This window comes from Bos grunniens, chromosome 19 (assembly GCF_055505025.1).
Source record: "Bos grunniens cultivar Pamir isolate PY7600 chromosome 19, Bosgru_T2T1.0, whole genome shotgun sequence".
NCBI lineage: Eukaryota > Metazoa > Chordata > Mammalia > Artiodactyla > Bovidae > Bos > Bos grunniens.
In genome coordinates, this window is record NC_141183.1 from 36,365,628 (window position 1) to 36,386,061 (window position 20,434).

At 57.9% G+C, this 20,434-nt stretch overlaps 3 protein-coding genes across 14 annotated transcripts; 2 read left to right on the forward strand and 1 right to left on the reverse strand.

Moving 5' to 3' along the window:
- Positions 1-121: 121 nt before the first annotated feature.
- NEURL4 (neuralized E3 ubiquitin protein ligase 4) lies at positions 122-12,119 on the forward strand. Of its 8 annotated transcripts, none has more exons than XM_086359190.1 (29): positions 122-531; positions 1,444-1,888; positions 2,084-2,149; positions 2,298-2,596; positions 2,769-2,880; positions 2,969-3,057; positions 3,806-3,878; positions 4,028-4,292; positions 4,511-4,692; positions 4,982-5,067; positions 5,190-5,352; positions 5,439-5,637; positions 5,728-5,804; positions 5,947-6,025; positions 6,337-6,512; positions 6,600-6,731; positions 7,162-7,307; positions 7,411-7,635; positions 7,733-7,831; positions 7,913-8,074; positions 8,270-8,434; positions 8,987-9,145; positions 9,496-9,675; positions 9,815-9,902; positions 9,995-10,102; positions 10,212-10,356; positions 10,507-10,619; positions 10,702-10,867; positions 11,427-12,119. In XM_086359190.1, the coding sequence occupies exons 1-29, from the start codon at positions 250-252 to the stop codon at positions 11,629-11,631; spliced, it is 4,686 nt and encodes a 1,561-aa protein (XP_086215316.1). In that variant the 5' UTR covers positions 122-249; the 3' UTR covers positions 11,632-12,119. The 8 variants fall into 8 exon arrangements, with proteins under 8 accessions (XP_086215316.1, XP_086215317.1, XP_086215318.1 ...); XM_086359191.1 differs by having other exon boundaries at positions 6,603-6,731; XM_086359192.1 differs by having other exon boundaries at positions 6,337-6,506.
- Positions 12,120-12,366: 247 nt separating this feature from the next.
- On the forward strand, positions 12,367-15,539 carry GPS2 (G protein pathway suppressor 2). Of its 2 annotated transcripts, none has more exons than XM_086359241.1 (11): positions 12,367-12,405; positions 12,597-12,759; positions 13,079-13,188; positions 13,260-13,372; positions 13,524-13,603; positions 13,683-13,765; positions 13,958-14,111; positions 14,204-14,293; positions 14,392-14,471; positions 14,556-14,651; positions 14,825-15,539. In XM_086359241.1, exons 2-11 carry the CDS (start codon positions 12,666-12,668, stop codon positions 14,906-14,908), a joined length of 984 nt encoding a protein of 327 aa, XP_086215367.1. In that variant the 5' UTR covers positions 12,367-12,405; positions 12,597-12,665; the 3' UTR covers positions 14,909-15,539. The 2 variants fall into 2 exon arrangements, with proteins under 2 accessions (XP_086215367.1, XP_086215368.1); XM_086359242.1 differs by having other exon boundaries at positions 12,367-12,401.
- Positions 15,189-19,954, reverse strand: EIF5A (eukaryotic translation initiation factor 5A). Of its 4 annotated transcripts, none has more exons than XM_086359250.1 (6): positions 19,833-19,954; positions 17,783-17,968; positions 16,506-16,610; positions 16,151-16,282; positions 15,982-16,055; positions 15,189-15,824 (listed from the first exon to the last, which is right to left on the reverse strand). In XM_086359250.1, the coding sequence occupies exons 2-5, from the start codon at positions 17,945-17,947 to the stop codon at positions 15,993-15,995; spliced, it is 465 nt and encodes a 154-aa protein (XP_086215376.1). In that variant the 5' UTR covers positions 17,948-17,968; positions 19,833-19,954; the 3' UTR covers positions 15,189-15,824; positions 15,982-15,992. The 4 variants fall into 4 exon arrangements, with proteins under 4 accessions (XP_086215376.1, XP_086215379.1, XP_086215378.1 ...); XM_086359253.1 differs by having other exon boundaries at positions 19,695-19,954; XM_086359252.1 differs by lacking the exon at positions 19,833-19,954 and adding an exon at positions 19,519-19,619.
- Positions 19,955-20,434: the final 480 nt, after the last annotated feature.

The window sequence follows — 20,434 nt, forward strand, 5'->3', positions numbered from 1 at the left end:
TTTTCGCCCCTCTGGAGCCACTCCGTCACCTCGCCCGTGCCGTAAAGCAAACCTGCCCGACTCTGTCGTCCTTTCTCTTCCCCCTGTAGTAGTCCTTAGTTCCCTACTCCGGGATGCTTTATTGCCCGGCACTGCCGTAAAGCATATCTGGCCCCAGCCCCCGAGTCCTATTCCCCCAGGGCGTCCGTGCACCGCGGTTGCCACGGTGCCGCCAAGCGCGGCTGTCGCGCGGCCCCGGTGTCAGCGGCGATGGCGGCGGGGTCGGGTGGGAATGGGGGCTCCGGGGGAGGCCCCGGGCCGGGGCCGGGTGGGGGTGGTGGCCCCGGCGGGAGCGGCCCAGGGCCGGGGTCCGGCGGGAGTCTGGGCAGCAGCGGGGAGCTGCATCCGCGCACCGGGCGCTTGGTGAGCTTGTCGGCCTGTGGGCGTACGGCGCGGCGGCAGCAGCCAGGCCAGGAGTTTAACCACGGGCTGGTGTTGAGTCGGGAACCCTTGCGCGATGGACGCGTCTTCACCGTCCGCATCGACCGCAAGGTGCGGAGCTGGGGCCGCGGAAGCGAGATGTGAAGGGTGGTGGGAGGGGACCAGAAGGCGATGCGGGAGGACAGCTAGGGTAGCCCACTACCGAGAGGGAACTGCTAGCCAGAACACTAGGTGATGAGCAGGAAGGGAGCATGAAGCGGAAACATTGTCACAAAGAGAAGGAGACAAGGAGAGCTTAAGTTTTGTCAAGATCTAGGAGCAGGGAAGGGACACGGGGCCCCACCCACTATAATGATTAGAGAACAATGCTCCTGGGATAATTTCTGGGAGACGGAGGATGGAGAGATGTCAGATATGTGATGGAAGAAGAGAGATAACCAAGAAAAGAACAACCATTGAAGAACAAAAGCACACCGAAGGGGACAGAAAGATGGGTGAGAAGAGATACTCAAAGCAAGAGATGTGTGTGCCTGTGCGGTGATGCGGCGGAAATGCCAGATGCACAGAGGTAGAATTTGGGAGGAGAGTGAGTTTGAGTGCAGCCATAGCCTAGGAGAGAGGCCCAGAGAGAGAGAGCGAGCAATATACCAGCAAGTATGGAGAGCTGTGAATTTGGTTGAGGAGCCACAGAGACCAGAGCAGTTAGAGATGGCAGGAGCCTGGAGCCAGGGAATTTAGCCAGCTTGGTGAGCCAGCGTGGGAAGAGCATGGAATCATAGACAGCGTGCACCCAGAGTACAGAAGAGAGTTACTAAAGGAGAGCAAGTCTAATCATTCCCTGAGACCAGAGTCCAGAAAATACTTTGTGGGACTGGATCTCTGGATTGGGGATGCCTCGTATTTCAAGAGAGCAAAGCCCGGTTAGCTGTCTGAGAGGTGGGAAGAGGGGGACACAGTGGCCTGTGAAATGCGGGAGACCCATTCGTAGCCCACCCTGAGCCACTGTCCACCGCCCCATCACAGGTCAACTCCTGGAGTGGCTCCATTGAGATTGGGGTGACGGCACTGGACCCCAATGTGCTGGACTTCCCAAGCAGCGCTACAGGGCTGAAGGGGGGCTCGTGGGTAGTGTCGGGCTGCTCGGTGCTGAGGGATGGACGGTCTGTGCTGGAGGAGTATGGGCAGGACCTTGACCAGCTTGGCGAAGGGGACCGTGTGGGCGTGGAGCGCACGGCTGCCGGGGAGCTGCGGCTCTGGGTGAATGGGCGGGATTGCGGCGTGGCTGCCACGGGCCTTCCGGCTCGTGTCTGGGCCGTCGTGGACCTTTACGGCAAGTGCACCCAGATCACTGTGCTCCCCCCTGAGCCGGGCTTCAGCCCCCCTACTCCCAGCCCCACGCCTCCCCTTGAGCCTTCCGCCCCCGCTGAAGATTCTGCCTTGGCTGAACAAGGGACCTCTGGGGATGAAGGTGAGAATGCAGCTAGGGCAGTGGTGGGGGGACAGGGCAGAGGGAATGGCTGAAGGGACTGGGGCGGGGCAGGGCAATGACAAGTGAGGCTGGATGTGGGCTGGGAGAGCAGGGGCTAGTGGAGGGGTCTCTTGGCTGTGGTCCCTGCAGCAGGGGCTGAACCCTTATTCCCCTCCCATTCCACCTGGTCCCCAGCCTTCATGGTATCCCCAGCGCAGGCCCGACCGGAGACGTTTCCTAACAGCCTTGAGTCGCATAATGGTGAGGGTTCCTGGGAGGCCTGGGAAGGGGAGCGGGACATGAGGTGGACGGGGTGGGGGGGGACCTCAGGAGAGGGGTAGGGAGAGCATGGTGAGCCTGAGACTGAGAAGACTCATTTCCGCTTCCTTCCTGTGTCCCGCTGTTGCAGACTTTGCCGGCATGGAGCTCTCCGAGGTGGTGAGCAATGCCATCCTGTCTGCGTACAACGGGGGGCTCCTGAATGTGAACCTGAGCTCCCCCCCAGCAGGGGAAGCACCGGGGTCTAGCGGTGCTGCCACCTCGCCCATTGTCACCTCCAACGATGCTCTCCTTTTCCATGAGAAGTGTGGAACCCTCATCAAGCTCAGCAACAATAATAAGACAGCTGAGCGCCGCCGGCCCCTGGATGAATTCAACAACGGGGTTGTCATGACCAATCGCCCGCTCCGGGACAATGAGATGTTTGAGGTGTGCAAGGTGTTGGGGCCTGGCCAGCGTCTCACCCTCTGGGAACTAGAGATGGGGCTCGATCCCCAATGCTAGCAGAGGGTGGAGGTGGCCTAGGGAACTCAAAGGGTGGAGAGATTTTTTTCTCTGCATTTATATTTCCCCTCTCCCTTCCACTGTCATTCCACCCAAGATCCGCATCGATAAGCTCGTAGATAAGTGGTCAGGCTCCATTGAGATTGGTGTCACCACCCACAACCCCAACAATCTGGAGTACCCAGCCACCATGACCAACCTGCAGTCAGGTACCAGCCCCTGGCATGGTGGGGGCGTGGCCTGTGGTCACCAAGCTGCAGGGAGCCCATACCCTAACCAAGGTGTCTGCTTTCCCAGGTACCATCATGATGAGCGGCTGTGGTATCCTGACCAATGGCAAGGGCACCCGCCGGGAGTACTGTGAATTCAGCCTGGATGAGCTGCAGGTGAGGGTGGACACAGCGCCGGCCTCTCTCCAGGGGCACCCCAGTATATACCGAGCAGTCCTGCCTGGGCCCCATACTCTCTGATGTGGAGGAAGGCCCTTTATGTTTTGTCTGAAGGTTCCTTCTGAGAAGGGCTTCCCTGGTGGGCTCAGATGGTAAAGAGTCTGCCTGCAAAGCAGGAGACCTGGGTTTGATCCCTGGTTTGGGAAGATCCCCTGGAGATGGAAATGGCTACCTGCTCCAGTATTCTGGCCTGGAGAATTCCATGAAGAGAGGAGCCTGGCAGGCTACAGTCCATGGGGTCACAAAGAATTGGACACAAATGATTGACTTTCACTTTTCCTTCTGAGAAGGCAGGGCTGCCCAACTGTTAAGCACTCAGATTTTGCAGTCAGATGGGTTCCATTCTTCTTTCAGTTTGGCCTTTGGTGGTGGTGACCTGCGGCCAGAAGCTCATCTTTTTGGGTAGTTTTTTTTTTTTTTATTAATGTCTGAAAATGAGCCTGTTAGTATTATTGGATAGAGTGCCATGAAGGTTGAGTTGGTGTTGATAAGATAGTTTAACATAGTGCCTGACTTGCCTCGAACATTCGGAGTGGTCTGAGATGCATGGGAACCAGTTGGAGCTGTTCCCCTGTCGCATTGGTTGATGGGAAGGCTGGAGGACTACTCTGTTCTCAGTGTCCAAGACAAGTCTGGAGCCTAGCTGTCGAAAGATTCCAGGTTTTTATTTTTCTGCTTTGAATAGGAGGGTGATCACATTGGTCTCACGAGGAAGTCCAACTCTGCCCTACACTTCTTCATTAATGGCATTGATCAGGGTAAGGAGAAGCTCAGAGAGGGCGGCTGGGCCAGGGCTTTCACTGAGGGGGGTCTATCTCATTCTCCCTTTATTGATTCTTCTCCCCTCGTCCCATGCACAATGAGACGGCCGTCATTCCTCCATTCCCTGTGCCTTCCACCCCTGCAGGTGTGGCGACCCCCTTGACACCCCCAGTGGTGTACGGTGTGGTGGACTTGTATGGGATGGCCGTGAAGGTGACCATCGTCCACAATAACAACCACAGTGACCGCCTTCGCCGGAACAATGCCATCCTGCGGGCTCTGTCCCCTGAGGGTGCTCTCCGCCGGGCTGCTCCTACAACCCAGGCAGAACCTGAGCGCCTGCTCTTCCACCCCAACTGTGGGCAGAAGGCAGCCATCACCCACGAGGGACGCACTGCCCTGAGGCCCCAGTATGGCCCATGGGGTGGGGAGAAGCCTGCGGAGGGGCTATGAGGGGATTGGGGGAGGGGTGGGCAAATGGGAGGCCGTGGGAGTCTGGTCGGGGGGCCTCCTGGAGTGTGGACCGTGGGTGCTTGACCTGGGCAGTGGGTGTCACTGAGCGTTGCAGGGCTGAGCTTTGGGGCACTGTGTGTGGCGGGATCTGAGTCCCCACTTGCCATCCCCTCAGTGCCACCGACGACTTCAATCATGGTGTGGTGCTGAGCAGCAGAGCCCTGCGGGATGGAGAGGTGTTCCAGGTGCGCATCGACAAGATGGTGGACAAGTGGGCTGGCTCCATTGAGATTGGCGTCACCACCCACAACCCTGCCTACCTCCAGTTGCCCTCCACCATGACCAACTTGCGCTCTGGTGAGCTCCCAGGAAGGGCAGGGCCAGGATAAGATGCTAGGGGGGAAACCATCCCTGTTTTCCAGACCCTCTTTCACTTGTCACGTTTGTGATGACACATTCGGTGCCTGAGGCATGCCACGTGGATAGGGCCTGTGGTTGGTGTGAGAACTGCAGAATTTTCTTGCTCTGCCCTGAGAAGAAAAGGCAGGCTGGACTGGTAGCTTCCGGAAGTAACTGGGGGACTACTGTGTAAAGGAAAGAAGTCTTGGCTTCCTCTTCATGGCTTTTACCACTCGTTGTCCACTAGGGACCTGGATGATGACAGGGAATGGGGTGATGCACAACGGGACGACCATCTTGGACGAATACGGGCACAACCTGGACCGACTCAAGGTGGGAGACTGGGGGGACTGGCACCTGTCGGTAGCGGGGAGGCAGGCCAGGTGGAGCTGCTGAAGGACCAGCCCAGGCAGGAACTCGGCCTGACTCCTCACTCCAGCCCCCCTTCTTCCAAGGCAGGGGACACGGTGGGCGTTGTGCGGCGGGAGGACGGGACTCTCCACTTCTTCGTCAATGGCATGACTCAGGGTCCCGCTGCCTGGAATGTGCCCCCAGGAGTCTATGCTGTAGTGGATCTCTATGGCCAGGCGGCCCAGGCCACCATTGTGGACGACGTGGGTGAGGGCCGAGCTGGGCAGGGCCTGGGGTGGCCTTGGGAGGCCTCAGAGATGATTGTAGGCCTAAAGGGTGATGTCCATTTGCAGAGGTGCCCCAAGTCCCTGAACCACTCCCTGAGGGGAACAACCAGGTGTCTCCAAGCTCCCCATCGTCTGGGGCTGGGGGCTCGGACCTCCGCTTCCACCAGCTGCATGGCAGCAATGCGGTCATCACCAACGGGGGCCGTACTGCGCTCCGCCACAATTGCCGCAGCGAGTTCAACGATGCCATTGTCATCTCCAACCGGTCAGTGTCTGGACTTTTATGTCCCTACTTCCCTACTGCTCAGCATCAGCCACCCAAGTGGGGCCTGTCTGACGGCCATTCTCCTGGCAGAGCCCTGAGAGATGGCGAGCTGTTTGAAATCGTCATTCAGAAGATGGTGGACCGCTGGTCAGGCTCCATTGAGGCTGGTGAGGGGCGTGTGTGTGTGTGTGTGTGTGTGTGTGTGTGTGTGTGTATGTGTGTGTGTGTGTGTACGTATACATGTGCTGGGGAGGTGCTGGCTGCCAGAGGCTGGGGACTCGGCTCTGACCCACCCCTGCCTCCTTCTAGGAGTGACCGCTATTCGGCCGGAGGACCTTGAATTCCCCAACACTATGACAGACATTGACTATGACACATGGATGCTGAGGTTGGGCTGTCTGCTTTGGCAGCCAGCTTGGTGGAGCTGGCCGGGATGAGGGAAGCAGGGTTTGGGGCCTATGGTAGGTGTAGACCATGACAGACCTAGGTGGTCTGGCTGTTCCCTCCCCGTAGACCCTTAGGGTAGCTTCTGCTTTTGCCTGGGGGGTTTCCAGGGTGCAGGAGACAAGATTGAGTCTCACACCCCAGGTTAACATCACAGTCCAAGGCCCTGGACGATTCCGACAAGCAGAGATGGGGCAGAGGCCTGTGTGGGGAGGAAGCTGGGAGGCCGATCTACCCGTTCTGTTATCCCTGCAGCGGCACAGCCATCATGCAAGATGGGAACACCATGCGCAACAACTACGGGTGTGATCTTGACGCGCTGGGCACTGGAGCCCGCATCGGTATGATGCGCACGGCCAAGGGCGACCTGCACTACTTCATCAATGGCCAGGACCAAGGCGCTGCGTGCTCAGGCTTGCCTCCCGGTAAAGGTGACTATTCTGTGGCTTTCGACCTGCCACCTTCGGCCCAGTCCATCCCAGGCTACTGGGCTGCTGACGCCTTCTGTTCTTACTCAGAAGTGTATGCAGTAGTGGATCTGTACGGCCAGTGCGTCCAAGTGTCCATCACCAATGCCACCGGCCCCATGGACAACAGCCTGGCGACCAGCAACTCCGCCACTGAGAAGTCGTTCCCCCTGCATTCCCCAGGTTTAGCTGGCAGAGAGGGAGGATGGCAGGGAGGGAGCGGGGAAGGGCTCTGTCTGCCTGTGGTGGGTCTGAGGGGTGCAGCCTCCAGGTCAGGCAAGCTGTTTAGACAGGCTGGCTGCAGCAGTGGTAGACCAAGGGGAAGGGGGAGGGCTCAGCCCCTGGTGGGGAGCAGCCAAGAAGAGGGGAGGAAGTTCCACCTGGACACAGGGCCTGGATGCTTCCCTGCCACCAAAGGGCTGGGACACCATCGCTGGGCATGGCAGGTTTGGGACTGAGTCCTGCTGTGGTGAAAGAGGTATCAAAGTTCTTGAGGGAAGACCGGAGGTGGGACCATCATGTCGACTTCCTGCTGCATCTGAAAGCCTCGCCCTGTCCTCTCTGAAGCTTGCTGCCCCAATCCTCCCCCTCCTCTGGTCCTGTCTTCCCACAGTGGCTGGCGTGGCCCACCGATTCCACAGCATCTGTGGCAAGAACATCGCTCTGGAGGAAGATGGCACGAGGGCAGTGCGAGCAGCCGGCTACGCCCATGGCCTCGTCTTCAGCACCAAGGAGCTCAAGAGTGAGGAAATCTTCGAGGTGGGCTGTGGCGATGTAACCCAGGGGGCCACCAAACCTCCATGGAAGGGCCAGCCTGCTTCCCATCCTCCTGCAGTGCGCTGAGGGTTCCTCTGTCTCCCAGGTGAAGGTGGAGGAGCTGGATGAGAAGTGGGCCGGCTCCCTCCGCCTAGGGCTGACCACGCTAGCGCCTGGGGACATGGGGCCCGGCGCAGGTGGGGGCCCGGGACTGCCTCCCTCCCTGCCAGAGCTCCGGACAAAGACCACCTGGATGGTGTCCAGCTGTGAAGTGAGGCGCGACGGGCAACTCCAGAGGATGAACTATGGCCGGAACCTGGAGAGGCTGGGGGTGAGGCAGCTGACCCCGGGGCCGCAGGTGGGCCTGGGAGTGGGGGCAGCGGGGAGAGGTGGGCTGAGCCCTTGTCCTTGCCATGCCTTGGCCCTAGGTGGGAAGCCGTGTGGGCATTCGCCGAGGGGCAGACGACACAATGCACATCCTGGTAGATGGAGAGGATATGGGTCCTGCAGCCACCGGCATTGCCAAGGTAGACCCCAGACCTTCCATGGACCTGGAGGAGGATCAAGGTCCTCTGCTAATTTCTAACTTCTGGTCTGTGTGCCCACAGAGTGTGTGGGCTGTGTTGGATCTATATGGGCCAGTGCGGAGTGTCTCTATTGTCAGTTCCACCCGTCTGGATGAGCCAGAAGGCACTCAGCCTCCTTCCCCCAGCTCAGACACCGGCAGTGAGGGTGAGGAGGACGACGAAGGCGAGGAGCATGGCCTGGAAGTAAGAGGTGGCAGCAGGAACCACTGGGCTCAGGGATGGACTGTTGGTGGGCCATCAGCCACCAGGTCATTTTCGGATTCCCTGATCTAGTCCTGGATGGCCAGAGGCTTATTGGCAGGCTCTATGTCCATCCTGGTGGGGTGGCTTCGGTTTTGAGTCGGCACTCCCAGCAGCTCAGTCTCTCCTCCTTACCAGGGCCAGAACCAAGTGGCCATTATGCCCACAGCCCTTGAGTTCCTGGAGAACCATGGGAAGAATATTCTCTTGTCCAATGGGAACCGTACAGCCACACGAGTGGCCAGCTACAACCAGGGCATAGTTGTCATCAACCAGCCCCTGGTGCCCCAGCTGCTGGTCCAGGTGAGCTACACCTCCTTATCCCCAGCTCCTCTTGCTCCAGGTGACCCAGGGCCAACTCTCCTGTAGAAAGGCTTTTTTTCCCCAAGTGGAGGGTGAAGTGGAAGGCATGCATGCCCCTTAGCTTTCTGGGTGTTTGCTCATATCCTGTGGTGGGAGTTGTAGATCAGTTTCCAGGAAGTACCCACCTGAGGGCTGTGATGAGGGAAACAGTGTGGAGGGGCTTGGGGAGGCCAGGAAGGCTCCTGATCCTGTATGTGGGAATGGGGCATGCTTTCCAGGGGAGGGGGCATTATGCTGCGAAGATGTCAGTTAGGCAGGTGAAGGAAATCCCCAGGGACAAGAATCCTTTATAGCAAGACCAAGGCTGAAACAGGGAAGGACACAAACAAATTGGCCATTTCGGGTCTCTCCAGGTATCAGAACGGGCTGCATCCCAGGCTGCACTCTGGGGTGCCGTCTTCTCTCCCTGGCAGGGGTGAGGAGCCCGGTCCTGCTGGATGGGGGACCTCTTCGCAGGAGGCTATGATTGTGAAGCAGTTGCCTTCTCCCCAGGTGCGGATAGACTTCCTGAACCGGCAGTGGACATCTTCCCTTGTCCTGGGAGTCATCACCTGCCCACCGGAGAGGCTCAACTTCCCTGCTTCTGCCTGTGCCCTCAAACGGGCAGCCTGGCTGTTGCGGGGCCGAGGGGTCTTCCACAATGGCCTCAAGGTGGGTGGGGAGCAGGGAGAGGGCGCTGCCTCTCAGAGGGAGTGGCTGGCTGAGGGAGAAGAGGGGCCCCGAGCCCTGGAGGTAGGAGCACAGGTGTATAGTGGCCCTGTAGCAGGTGGGCAGAGCTGTGAGTGCCATTACCTGGACAGTCTCAGGCTCACTGCCTCCTCTGACATCCCTGCCATTGAGAATGTCACAAGGGGGAAAGGGAAGGTGGACTTTAGGTAACTGAAGCAGTGGGCAAGGGTAGAGGCAAAACCCAGGGACTTGCAAAGCTTAGTGAAGGGCGGCGGTGGCTGCTGCCAGTGGGGAGTTTGATCTCCCTGAAGACAATAGATCTTTCCTCCTAGATCTGTGAGAAATTTGGGCCGAATCTGGACACATGTCCAGAAGGCACCATCCTGGGACTGCGGCTGGACAGCTCTGGGGGGCTGCACCTCCATATCAACGGGATGGACCAGGGGGTGGCTGTGCCAGATGTCCCCCAGCCATGCCATGCGCTCGTGGACCTCTATGGGCAGTGTGAGCAGGTGAGTGGCCGTGGGAGGAGAGGAGTGGTACCTGGGAGGCTGGGCGGTCCCAGGAAAGGGGAAGCCAGTAGTTCATGGAAGGGATCAGCAGGCCCTGGGGGCTGGTCACACCCTGACTGACCACCCCTCTTCTCTGCAGGTGACAATCGTGAGCCCTGAACCAGGGGCTGCCAGTGGGAAAAGTGCTGGAACCCAAGGGGACATGGAGAAAGCTGACATGGTGGATGGTGAGCCAGCCCAAGGGGCCAGGGCCCACCTCACCCTGACTTTGTACTTCTGGCTCCAGCCCCTGTGACATGGGCCCACTCTGCTCCCTCAGGTATCAAGGAGAGTGTGTGCTGGGGCCCACCGCCCACCACTAGCCCCCTCAAAAGCTGCGAGTATCACGCCCTTTGCTCCCGTTTCCAGGAACTGCTGCTGCTTCCTGGTGAGTCCCCAGTCCCCCAGAACCTCCCTTATTCCCGGCCCAGCTCTGGGCTGTGGCTGAGCCCCAGGGTGGGGGCCATGCCACAAAGTCTGCTGCTCACTCTCCACAGAGGACTATTTCATGCCTCCGCCGAAGCGTAGCCTGTGCTACTGTGAGTCTTGCCGAAAACTTCGAGGAGATGAGGCCCACAGGCGCCGAGGGGAGCCCCCCCGTGAATATGCTCTGCCCTTTGGTTGGTGCAGGTTCAACCTCAGGTATGTAGAAGGAAGGATTATGCGCCTCCCGCACTATCCTTTACCCACCCTGAGAAAAGGTCCTGAGAGGGTGTGTAGAAAACAAAACTTCTTGTCTGGGGAATGACCTTGGGGAGCCAGTAACCTTTGTCCTGTCTGTCCACCTGCTAGGGTGAACCCCCGCCTGGAGGCTGGGACACTAACCAAGAAGTGGCACATGGCCTACCATGGAAGCAATGTGGCGGCTGTCCGGAGGGTGCTGGACCGAGGGGAGCTGGGGGCAGGTACGTAGCGCCAGCGGACACAGGGCAGGTGGGCCTGTGGGTGGTAGGAGGGCCACCCTGACCCAGCTCTTCTCCCTCGCAGGCACTGCTTCCATCCTGAGCTGCCGGCCCTTGAAGGGAGAGCCTGGGACAGGGTTTGAGGAGCCTGGAGAGAACTGTGCGCCTCCCCGGGAGGAGCAGCCCCCTCCAGTGCTGCTTTCCCCCTCCCTCCAATATGCTGGGGCTGAGACCCTGGCATCCAAAGTGCAGTGAGTACACGGGAGGGGCCCCAGGGCCACATGGGTCTCCATGATTCCCTCCTGTCCACCTTGTCTCCCTAGTGCCTCAGTCTCCAGCCAGCCCTTCATTCACAGTCTTTGTACAAGTGCCATTTATTTTGTTCTATCACAAAGAACAAAGAAGGGAACCCTGGTCACGTGGAACTTATGTCCTCTCTTGCTCTACAATGTTTATCCATAGTTATTTAGTATTTTTAAAGGTGACAAGTAAGTACTATGGAAGCGAAAAGTAGAGCAGAGTGAAGTGGATCAGGAGTGTGGTTGGAGCACACAAGATAGGGTAGTCCAGGTAGATATCCCTAAGAAGGTGAATCTGAGCAAAGACTTGGGCAGGATGGAGTCAGTCAAGCAGGCATTGGGAGGAATACCATTTCAGGTAGAGATGAGGCTGCAGCCAAGCCCCTATAAGGAAGGAGTGACTACCAGGAACAGCAGGGCCTGTTGCTAATTGAGGTGGTTGCAGGTGCCAAGGGGCAGAGGTACTGGGGCCAGAGGCCTCACTGCCCTATTTCTGCTTGTTACGTGACAGATTCCGGGACCCCAAATCCCAGCGGACGCACCAGGCCCAGGTGGCGTTCCAGGTGTGTGTGCGCCCTGGCTCCTACACCCCGGGACCCCCTTCTGCGGCCCTCAGAGAGCCTCCCGATCCTCACTTCAGCCCAGCCGAACTTGAGTGGGTGACCAAGGAGAAAGGGGCCACGCTCCTCTATGCCCTGCTGGTACGGGTGGAGTGAGGGGCGAGGCCGCACCACTACAAGCACAGTTGGGCCTCGGCCCGTGGACTCGGAATGATGACTGCCTCCAGGTCATTCCAGCGCCCCGCGACATGCATGGTGCTCAGCCTGGCAGATGCACAGGAGCGTGTGGGCAGGCTCTCAGACTAGCTGGGAAGCGGAGCTTGGCTCCGTGCCCCGGCTGGAAGGGGACGTCCCTCCCTCCGAGGTGAGGGCGCAGCGGGGAGCCTGGCCGCAGACCCCGGGAAACCCTCTCCATGCACTGATCTGGGGAGCATGACTCCCCGCGACTCCTCCCCCATACACTTAATTTATTTCCGTTTCTGTTCCCTGGTTACTGTGAATCCCAGAGGCGTCTCCCCGTGCCCCAACGAAGCTGCTGTTCCGGCCCGGGCGGGAGTGGGGAAGGCGGGGGCCGGGGCTCGGGCCTCTGTACAGTTGTTACTGACTCTGATTTCTAAGGAGCCAATAAACGCAGTCGAAGAGCAGCCGCCTCGGCCCCTCTTTCGCGTGCCTCTCGCCCGCAGGAGGAGCCCCGGCCCCGCCAACTTCAGGGGCTCCGCCCGCTGGGCAGGCCGGGTTGGGGAGTCTCGTGGGGCATATAGGGGGGGTTTGGACGCCACGGGCACCCGTCACCGGCACTTCCGTCTGCGCCGCTCCGCCCAACCAGCGAGCTCGCGGCGGCCCGACTCCGGAAGGATTCGGCCCAGCGGCCGGATGTGACGCCGCGGCCCTGCCGCTCGGGAGGCCACAGAGAAAGCGACGATAAGGCGGGTAGGGTGGGGCGGGAGCCCGGGTGGCGGGCAGGGGCGGGAGCGCGGATACCGAGACCCAGGCCCGCGCACGCGAAAGTGCCGCGCTGCGGGCCCGGCCGGGCGGCCGACACGTGACCGGGGCGGCGGGCGGCTGGCGGCGGCTTCCGCCTGGACCCGGCGCGCTCCCACTGAGCTGCCGCCTCCCCGCAGGCCCGGCCGGAGGTCTGGCAGCCAGCGACAGAGCCGGGCGCTCACGGCCCGAGCGTCCCCAGCAGCACCATGCCTGCGCTTCTGGAGCGTCCGAAGCTGTCCAACGCCATGGCCAGGGCGTTGCACCGACACATCATGATGGAGCGAGAGCGCAAGCGGCAGGGTGAGCCGGGCCCAAAACGGGAGGACGCACGGTTCGGGCGCACCGCGGTCCACGGTGACCCCCACCCGTGAGCAGACCAGTGCATGGCGGCCGAAGCCAGAGGGACAGCTAGCCCCGTGGTGATGGTGGTGGGAATTAAACAGCCCACGCCCGGAGCTGGGAAGGACCTTGGAGAGCACCTAATAAACCTCCCCGTTCCAGCCCCCAACAGTGATGAAGCCTGTTCCAGAGCACTGGAATAACCAGTTTTTGCTGGTCTTCAGTTCTTAATGTTCTAATATTTTAACACCCTGCTTGCCCATTCTGCCTCTTATTCCAGAGGAGGAAGAAGTGGACAAGATGATGGAACAGAAGATGAAGGAAGAGCAAGAGAGAAGGAAGAAAAAGGAGATGGAAGAAAGAATGTCACTAGAGGAGACCAAGGAACAAGTAAGCAGTTCCTCCATCTCTCCCTTCTTTCGTCTCTTGGCTCTCCTTTCATCTTCTCTCCCCCTCCCCAGATCTTGAAGTTGCAGGAGAAGCTTTTAGCTCTACAGGAAGAGAAGCATCAGCTTTTCCTGCAGCTCAAGAAAGTTTTACATGAGGAAGAAAAACGGAGGCGAAAAGAGCAGAGGTGAGATTAAAGAGCTAAAAATAAAATCGAGGCCAAAGTGTAACAGGGATCAGATAACAAAAGACCAGTGTTTAATGGCATATGGGAAGGGGAGTGTGTGGGGGTGGGGACACGACAGACTTGTCTTTGACCTGCTTTCCTTTCGCTCCAGTGACCTGACCACTCTGACATCAGCAGCATACCAGCAAGGCCTGACAGTTCACACCGGAACTCACCTCCTTAGCATGCAGGGTGAGGGTTAAGAAACTACTGGTCAGAATGGGCCCTCCTGGGAGTTGCAACATCATGAAGCACCCCTCTCCCTTTCTAGGGAGCCCTGGAGGACACAATCGCCCAGGCACCCTCATGGCAGCTGACAGAGCCAAACAGATGTTTGGACCCCAGGTGCTTACGGTAAGAGCAGGAAGATTGGGTGTCTAGGCTGAATTTTTTTTTCCTACTTCCACCCAGACCCTAGCATCTTCACCAGCCAGCACTCAAGTTTTGAGTGTGTCTACATCCTGAATAGGGGGAATGGGGGTGCAGTCACTTGAATTTCTGCTTCATGGAGTTTACAGGCAGTGAGTTCTCATCCTTCCTTCTTAGACCCGGCACTACGTCGGCTCAGCAGCTGCTTTCGCAGGGACCCCGGAACATGGGCAATTCCAAGGTAGCCCAGGTGGTGCCTATGGGACTGCTCAACCCCCACCTCACTATGGACCCACGCAGCCTGCCTACAGTCCTAGTCAGCAGCTCAGAGGTGAGGTGGGAAGAGGAATTTTCCTCAAGACCCAAAGCGAGGAGTGTTGAACAGGCTACAAGGAGGTTCTAATGGTCTCCTGCCTTCCTCAGCACCTTCCGCGTTTCCTGCAGTGCAGTACCTGTCTCAGCCACAGCCACAGCCCTACGCCGTGCACAGCCACTTTCAGCCCACCCAGACAGGTGATGGGAACACCCCGTGCTGGGGCCCAGTTCCATGCGTCCTGCCTTTCTCCTTTCCCCATTCTCTACTCACTTCACACTCCTCCTTCCCCACCTAGGGTTTCTCCAGCCTGGTGGTGCCCTGTCCTTACAAAAGCAGATGGAACATGCTAACCAGCAGACTGGCTTCTCTGACTCAGTGAGTAGAGCCTTGAAAAGTCAAGGGCTGCCTATGCTAAGGGGAGCCTCAGGCTGCCTCAGTTGCTGACACTGTTCTCTGCAGTCCTCCCTGCGTCCCATGCATCCCCAAGCTCTGCATCCCGCCCCTGGACTCCTGGCCTCACCCCAGCTCCCTGTGCAGATGCAACCAGCAGGAAAGGTAAGGGTGGTGATCAAGCCCCTCAGAATCCCTGCATTGCAGGGAAACAGCATTGGGTGGGATAGACGACCCCCACCCTGTTTTCCCTTCCCCTCCCTGGGGTGGCTCTCTGGTGTGGAGTAGACAGGAGGGTGTGCACACTGACAAAGCCCTCCTTTCATCACTGCTGCCAGTCGGGCTTTGCAACCACCAGCCAGCCTGGCCCTCGGCTCCCCTTCATCCAGCACAGCCAGAACCCACGATTCTACCACAAGTGACCATCAAATTTATCTTCAGCCTTGGCCCCAACCTCTGCCCTTGGGGAGGATCCCCTGTGTCCCAGTACCAGGCCAATAAAATCTACCTGCCACTGCCCCTGGCTGCTGTCTGTGTTGCCTCCCACTGGACTGTTTAGAGGGTGGGCAGTGGCTGGCAGGAATCACAGAGTGACAGCAGGGTTGGTTGTAATGAACTCAGCAGCAGAGTTCATTCAACCTGTACTCTTCAGATTTCCAAATAAATACCCATTTAATTAGAAAAAGCAGCTGAGTTGGGGACTTCATATTAAACTTGTAGTTTTATTCAGGTTTGATTTTAACAAATGTGTCGGGGAGAGAGCCCGCAGGAAAGGATGAAGCCCATGGGAGCAGGGCCCTCCCAGATGCCTGAGGAGGGGGCATGTCCCCTCCCCTCTCCTCCTCTTCCCTCCCCATCTTTAGATGGGGAGAGACATAGGCAGGGGAGGGGGCTGGTCCCCAGTCTGTGGGGGTGGTGCTTGGGATAGAGGGCTATGGAGGAAATAAGGGGTCAGATTAGGTAAGAATTGGGGAAGGGCACAAGGACCATTTGCCAGAATCCACAGCTTTCTGATTCCAGATTGAATTAAAAAAAAAAAAAAAAAAAACTAAACCACAAGCAGCACCCACCCCGTCTCCCCCACCAGGGTTGTAGTGTGAGGGGAGAAGAGGAGGGCAGCTTCACCAAGGCCATGGTGCACTCACTCCTGGCCAAGGGAGCAGGGTGAAGGGCAGGGGCTCCCCGACAGATTGAAGGGGTAGGGGAAACCAAAATAAAACGTCAAATAAATCGTGTAGGGGGAGTCCAGCCAAGGGCCAGGCCAGAGCTGGGCCAGGCTGGTGGGGGGGGGGGGGGGCCTCTGCAGGCTGGAGGATCACTGCTGCCACCACAGCCACCCTGGGTAAGAGAGAGAAACCAGGTAAGACAGGGTAAACCTTCACAGGGGAAAAGGGTGAGGGGGCAGGACCATGCTAGGAGGCAGAAAATAAGCCATTAAGGCTAATCTAGCTCTTTGATGGAGATAAAGTATGTGAAAGGGGGGAGTCACACTCACCTGGGAGCCAGTTATTTTGCCATGGCCTTGATTGCAACAGCCGCCTCCTCTGTCATGGCGGACAGCACCGTGATCTGGGAAAGCACAGGGAAGGGGAGTCATGTCTGAGTGCAAAGCAGGGGAAGAAGCACAAAGAACAAAGCTGGGTACAAACTTGGGAGCACCATACCAGAATCTCTTCTCCACAGTCGTATTTCTGCTCAATCTCCTTGCCAAGGTCTCCCTCAGGCAGACGGAGGTCCTCTCGCACCTCCCCACTGTCTTGGAGGAGTGATAGGTATCCATCCTGGATGCCAATCAGCTAGGGGCAGACAGAGAAGAAAGCTGAAGATAGGCCCAAGTAGCCTGAGGATGAAGGGTGTGATGGGCAAACTAGGGTGGCAAACAGCTAACACCGAATACCCTCTCTTGCCCATCTCCCTTCTCTCAGCACAAGGTCTTTGGTCAGTATCAACTTCTACTGCCCGCCCCCACCCCTGCCAACTGCTACTACTAACCCACCTACAATCATGTCACCTACATACCTGAAAATCGTTCCTTTTGATGTTGGGGACATCCATATTATGAGTTGACGGGCAGATATCTTCGTATTTCTTCCCAGTGAAGATGTCAATACCAACCAGATGGACCTACATCACATCAAATAGAAATCCAATTATACTCTAGGATGGAGGAGATCCCTGGCTGGGTGGGGGGAAGTCACACTAGGTTGTCAGGACAAAGAAGAGTTGGAATTGAACCAATCAACTCAAAAAGGAAAACACTAAAAGGCTCACTAAAGGGCTCTAAAAAGAGCCTGAGGCCAAAAGACCACCACTGAAATTGCAGCTGACCACACAGGTGAGGTTGTAGGGCAGCCTTGGAGCAGTCAGTTACCTCAAGCTATCAAAACGTTAACAAGAGACCAAGATTCTAGGGGAGTAGGAGGAACCTAGGTAAAAGTTTACAAGACCTTTTATTGACATCAGCATAAAAGGCCGAGAACTTGGAAGGTAGGAAGAAAAGAGTTCAAAAACAGGAAGGAATAAGAGCTGAAAATAAAAAGGAGTTGGGAGAGAGCAGAATTACACATATAGGAAATAAGGAAACCAGAAAGAATGATCTAGACATTTGGAGGTAACCCATGACAAATGCCAAGTCAATAGAAAACAGAAAAAATGATTAAGGAACAAAAGCAGAGGAAATTCAAAGATGAATCAGGTTGAAGTTTTGGGTGGGGGGGAGGTGGGGAGTCTGAAGTTACAAGGAAAGCTGTAAGGAAAATGCTGACCAAGTAAGCAAGCGGGCTCCAAGAAGAGGGGGCAGGTAGAGGCACTCTGACCTTGCATCAGAGATGTGATGGGAAAGCTGGACCTGGAGAGTGGAGCAGTGATGTACAGAGGTGCAGAGATGTGCACTGGTGCCCTGCCAGGGGAGGGGTGCATTTTATGTTAGGACTGGAGAAAACATGGACAAACTAATGGAAACAAGAGGACCTACAAAGACTCAGAGAGACAAATACAAAAAGCAAAGGCCAGGAAAAAGAACAGAGCAACTGAACAGCCAGAGCATAGAGGACCACGAAGAAAAATTGGAGACACACAAAAATGGAGAAAGGAAGGGGCTCCAAGGATGTTGGGGCACAGGAGGGTAACCGAGGAGGAAGCTGAAGGCTGGTGCAATAGTTGAAAAAGGTGTCCAAGGCTGAGTACTGACCACCAGGAGCCAGATGGTAATAAGTAATACAAGAGCTAAATAAGATAGAGAGCTAGCACTGACGACAGCAGGTGGGGAAAGCAAGGTACAGAAATGAAATTCTAACCTTGGCATGGCCGTGCTTGCCGGTCTTAGAAGTTGACATCTCCACAATCTTACATGGCCGGCCTTTGAGCACCACGAAGCCATTCTTACGTAATGCTGAGCACTGCATCGGGAAGGTGGCTGAGGCCCCTGCATCTCCTGTCTCGAAGTCCAAATCATCTGCCATTTTAAGAGGCTACGATTCCAACTAGAGTCAAGAAGAGAACTAGGGTCAGTGAGGAAAGAATTAATACGGTCTCCAATCCATCCCACTCCACTCTAGAAACATTGCTTCATTTTTTCCCCCAGCACTTTATCCCTTTACCCACGTAAAATAGCTTCTAGACTAAATGCTGATTAGATCAAAAATACGAAGAACTGGTGTGTATGGCAGTGGAGATAAGCTGGATCCCCACCCCATATGAAAGCTAAAAGAGTGGCTTGAAATACCAAAAGCTCCAGGAATTTAGGATCCCAAATCTCTGATATGGGCAAAGGCCTAATTCTTGGTCGAGGGAGGACTCAGGTGTTACTTGCCACTGAAACCAACCACCCCTGTTCCCCACACATAACCAGGGCTATAATTAGGTGAGCAGCTATGAGCCAGCAAAAAGGCGGGGCTAATGTAGGGGGGGAGGGGGTGGAGACCGGAGGACTGGGAGCCCCACCCGTCTCTGTTACACCCCCCCCACTCTATCCACACAAGAGCCCGTCATTGGTACAGGAAACCACAAGGCCGCTTTGGGGGATTCCCGCCTCTCCAACATGCATTTGCAGATGCAGCCGAGAGGGAGAAAGCAAAGTTGTTTTCTAACTGATCTCCCTGCCAAACACCTCTGGTTTCCCAAAGGGAACCCAGGAACCCAGCCTCTCAAGGGCCCTCCCACTTTTCCCAGGATGCATCAGTCCTGTCGGCTTTTCAGGCCCGGCCTGTACAGTCAGTACAAAGTGGGGGAGTGGGGAGTGGTGAATGACAATAAAATGAAAGCAAAAGGCTGGTAGTAGTGAGTAGTATGAATTATACTAGGCTAGCAGAGTTAAAGACCCTAAAACCAGGCACTCTCAGGTCAGACACCACGACAGAACAGTGACAAGGTGAAGAGCACCTATCACAGCGGGTAACTCATCTGCCTGGGACTTTAAGGCGCCGTCGGCACGTCCGAGAAGAGTTGGGCTCCCGTCCAATCGCCCTCCGTTTCCCCATTTCTCTGGCCTCCCAGCACGGACGAGCGCCACTTACACCTGGCTGGCCGCCTCACTTCACAGGAGGGCTAGGGGGAAAGCTCCAAAGATCCATGAGGTGGGGGGAGCCGTAACATATGCCCACAGCGGGCTCTCCGAGGTGATCCTGATCCGGGCCTCCGGCCTCTCCCACTCCTCAAAATTCCAAGCTCCCTTAGGCGCCTGCGAAGACCAGCTCTCTCCGCGCCGTGGGTTGCCGGCTCCCGCCCACCATGTGGCCGCCCGGGGCTTCCGGTGGCCGGGACCTGGGGGGAGGGGTCCCCGCGCTGCCATGCGGCCCCCGTCCACCTTCGGCCATGCGGCCTCCGACCCCGAGGACAGCCTCCCGTAGGGGGCATTTCCGGTACTGCAGCCTGCCCCCTCCTCAAAGGCCGCGCCAGGCCGGAGCCACGCCGCCTCCCCTCCCCCCCCCCCCGCCAGCCGCCAACCCCCCCCATGCCCTCTCACCGAACAGCCCCCTCCCCCACCTCACGTGGCCTCACGGCTCCCGGTTCACAACGGCGCAGGTACCCTTACCCCGGCGGGCCGATTTGGCCCCCGGCTCTCGCCCTGGCGTGGCCGCCCGGCGGCCTCTCCCGCGTGGCGGCCTCGCGGCTCGCCGTCCCCCGCCCTGCGTCGCTCCAACGTCACCCGACCAGCCCCAACCGTCACCTCGCGCGCCAACCGGGTCGCGCGCCTAAGTATCTCCGTACCTCGCGCGGCTCGCAGACGGAACCCCGTGCGGCGGAGCCGCAGCTCCCCTCTGCCCCCTCCCCGACCCTCGCGCAGTTCCATCTCTACTCCCAGGCCCAAGTCAAGGTTCCGCGCACGCGCGCGCTGCCCGCTCTCACCTCGCGCGAACGCACTGACTCGACCCCGTCCGCTCGCCGCGAGCCCAACCGCTGCCTCCGAGCCCACTGCCGCTGCCGCCGCCGCCGCCGCCGCCTCTACCGCCGCCGCCGCTGCTGCACACGGGTCTTAGTACGCAGGCGCCGACTCCCCACTGACCAACCAAGCAGCCCTGTGACAGCCGCGCAAGCGTGCTATCTATCTCCTCCGCCCTCCACCCCCGCACTGCGCAAGCGCACAGATACTCCCTGCTCTCCACCCTCCCTCCCACCTACCCATCCAATGACGCGCATACGTGAACCCGCCCCTCACAGATCCTAAGTTCGTCCCACCAGTAGGCAACGCGCAGGCGCATCCGGTTTTTTAATCCCTTCTACCTCCTCTGCCCTCCCCGTGTTAGACCACCAGCCCTACCGGACAATCGTTGCGCCTGCGCGATAAAGAGTCCTACGCTCCACACCCTCTGAAGGAAACGCCCCGTCCTCAAGGCGCATGCGTGTTGGGAATGCTGAACGCCCCTTCCACCTCAGACGTCGTCTGTACGCCAGGCGTTGAAAAGACCACGCCACTGTATCGCTGGTCTTGTCTAGAACGCATGCGTCTT

What these genes read in the sequence shown, in the direction of transcription:
- NEURL4 (XM_086359197.1), top strand. Translation starts at nt 250, where the DNA reads ATGGCGGCGGGGTCGGGTGGGAATGGGGGCTCCGGGGGAGGCCCCGGG. An exon ending in CAGCCTTGAGTCGCATAATG is followed by an intron (nt 2,150 to 2,297) that starts GTGAGGGTTCCT and finishes CCGCTGTTGCAG; the next exon opens with ACTTTGCCGGCATGGAGCTC. An exon ending in GGGACAATGAGATGTTTGAG is followed by an intron (nt 2,597 to 2,768) that starts GTGTGCAAGGTG and finishes ATTCCACCCAAG; the next exon opens with ATCCGCATCGATAAGCTCGT.
- GPS2 (XM_086359241.1), top strand. Translation starts at nt 12,666, where the DNA reads ATGCCTGCGCTTCTGGAGCGTCCGAAGCTGTCCAACGCCATGGCCAGG. An exon ending in TCACCTCCTTAGCATGCAGG is followed by an intron (nt 13,604 to 13,682) that starts GTGAGGGTTAAG and finishes CTCCCTTTCTAG; the next exon opens with GGAGCCCTGGAGGACACAAT. An exon ending in TCCTAGTCAGCAGCTCAGAG is followed by an intron (nt 14,112 to 14,203) that starts GTGAGGTGGGAA and finishes TGCCTTCCTCAG; the next exon opens with CACCTTCCGCGTTTCCTGCA.
- EIF5A (XM_086359250.1), bottom strand. Translation starts at nt 17,947, where the DNA reads ATGGCAGATGATTTGGACTTCGAGACAGGAGATGCAGGGGCCTCAGCC. An exon ending in GCAAGCACGGCCATGCCAAG is followed by an intron (nt 16,611 to 17,782) that starts GTTAGAATTTCA and finishes GATGTGATGTAG; the next exon opens with GTCCATCTGGTTGGTATTGA. An exon ending in ACTGTGGAGAAGAGATTCTG is followed by an intron (nt 16,056 to 16,150) that starts GTATGGTGCTCC and finishes GTGCTTTCCCAG; the next exon opens with ATCACGGTGCTGTCCGCCAT.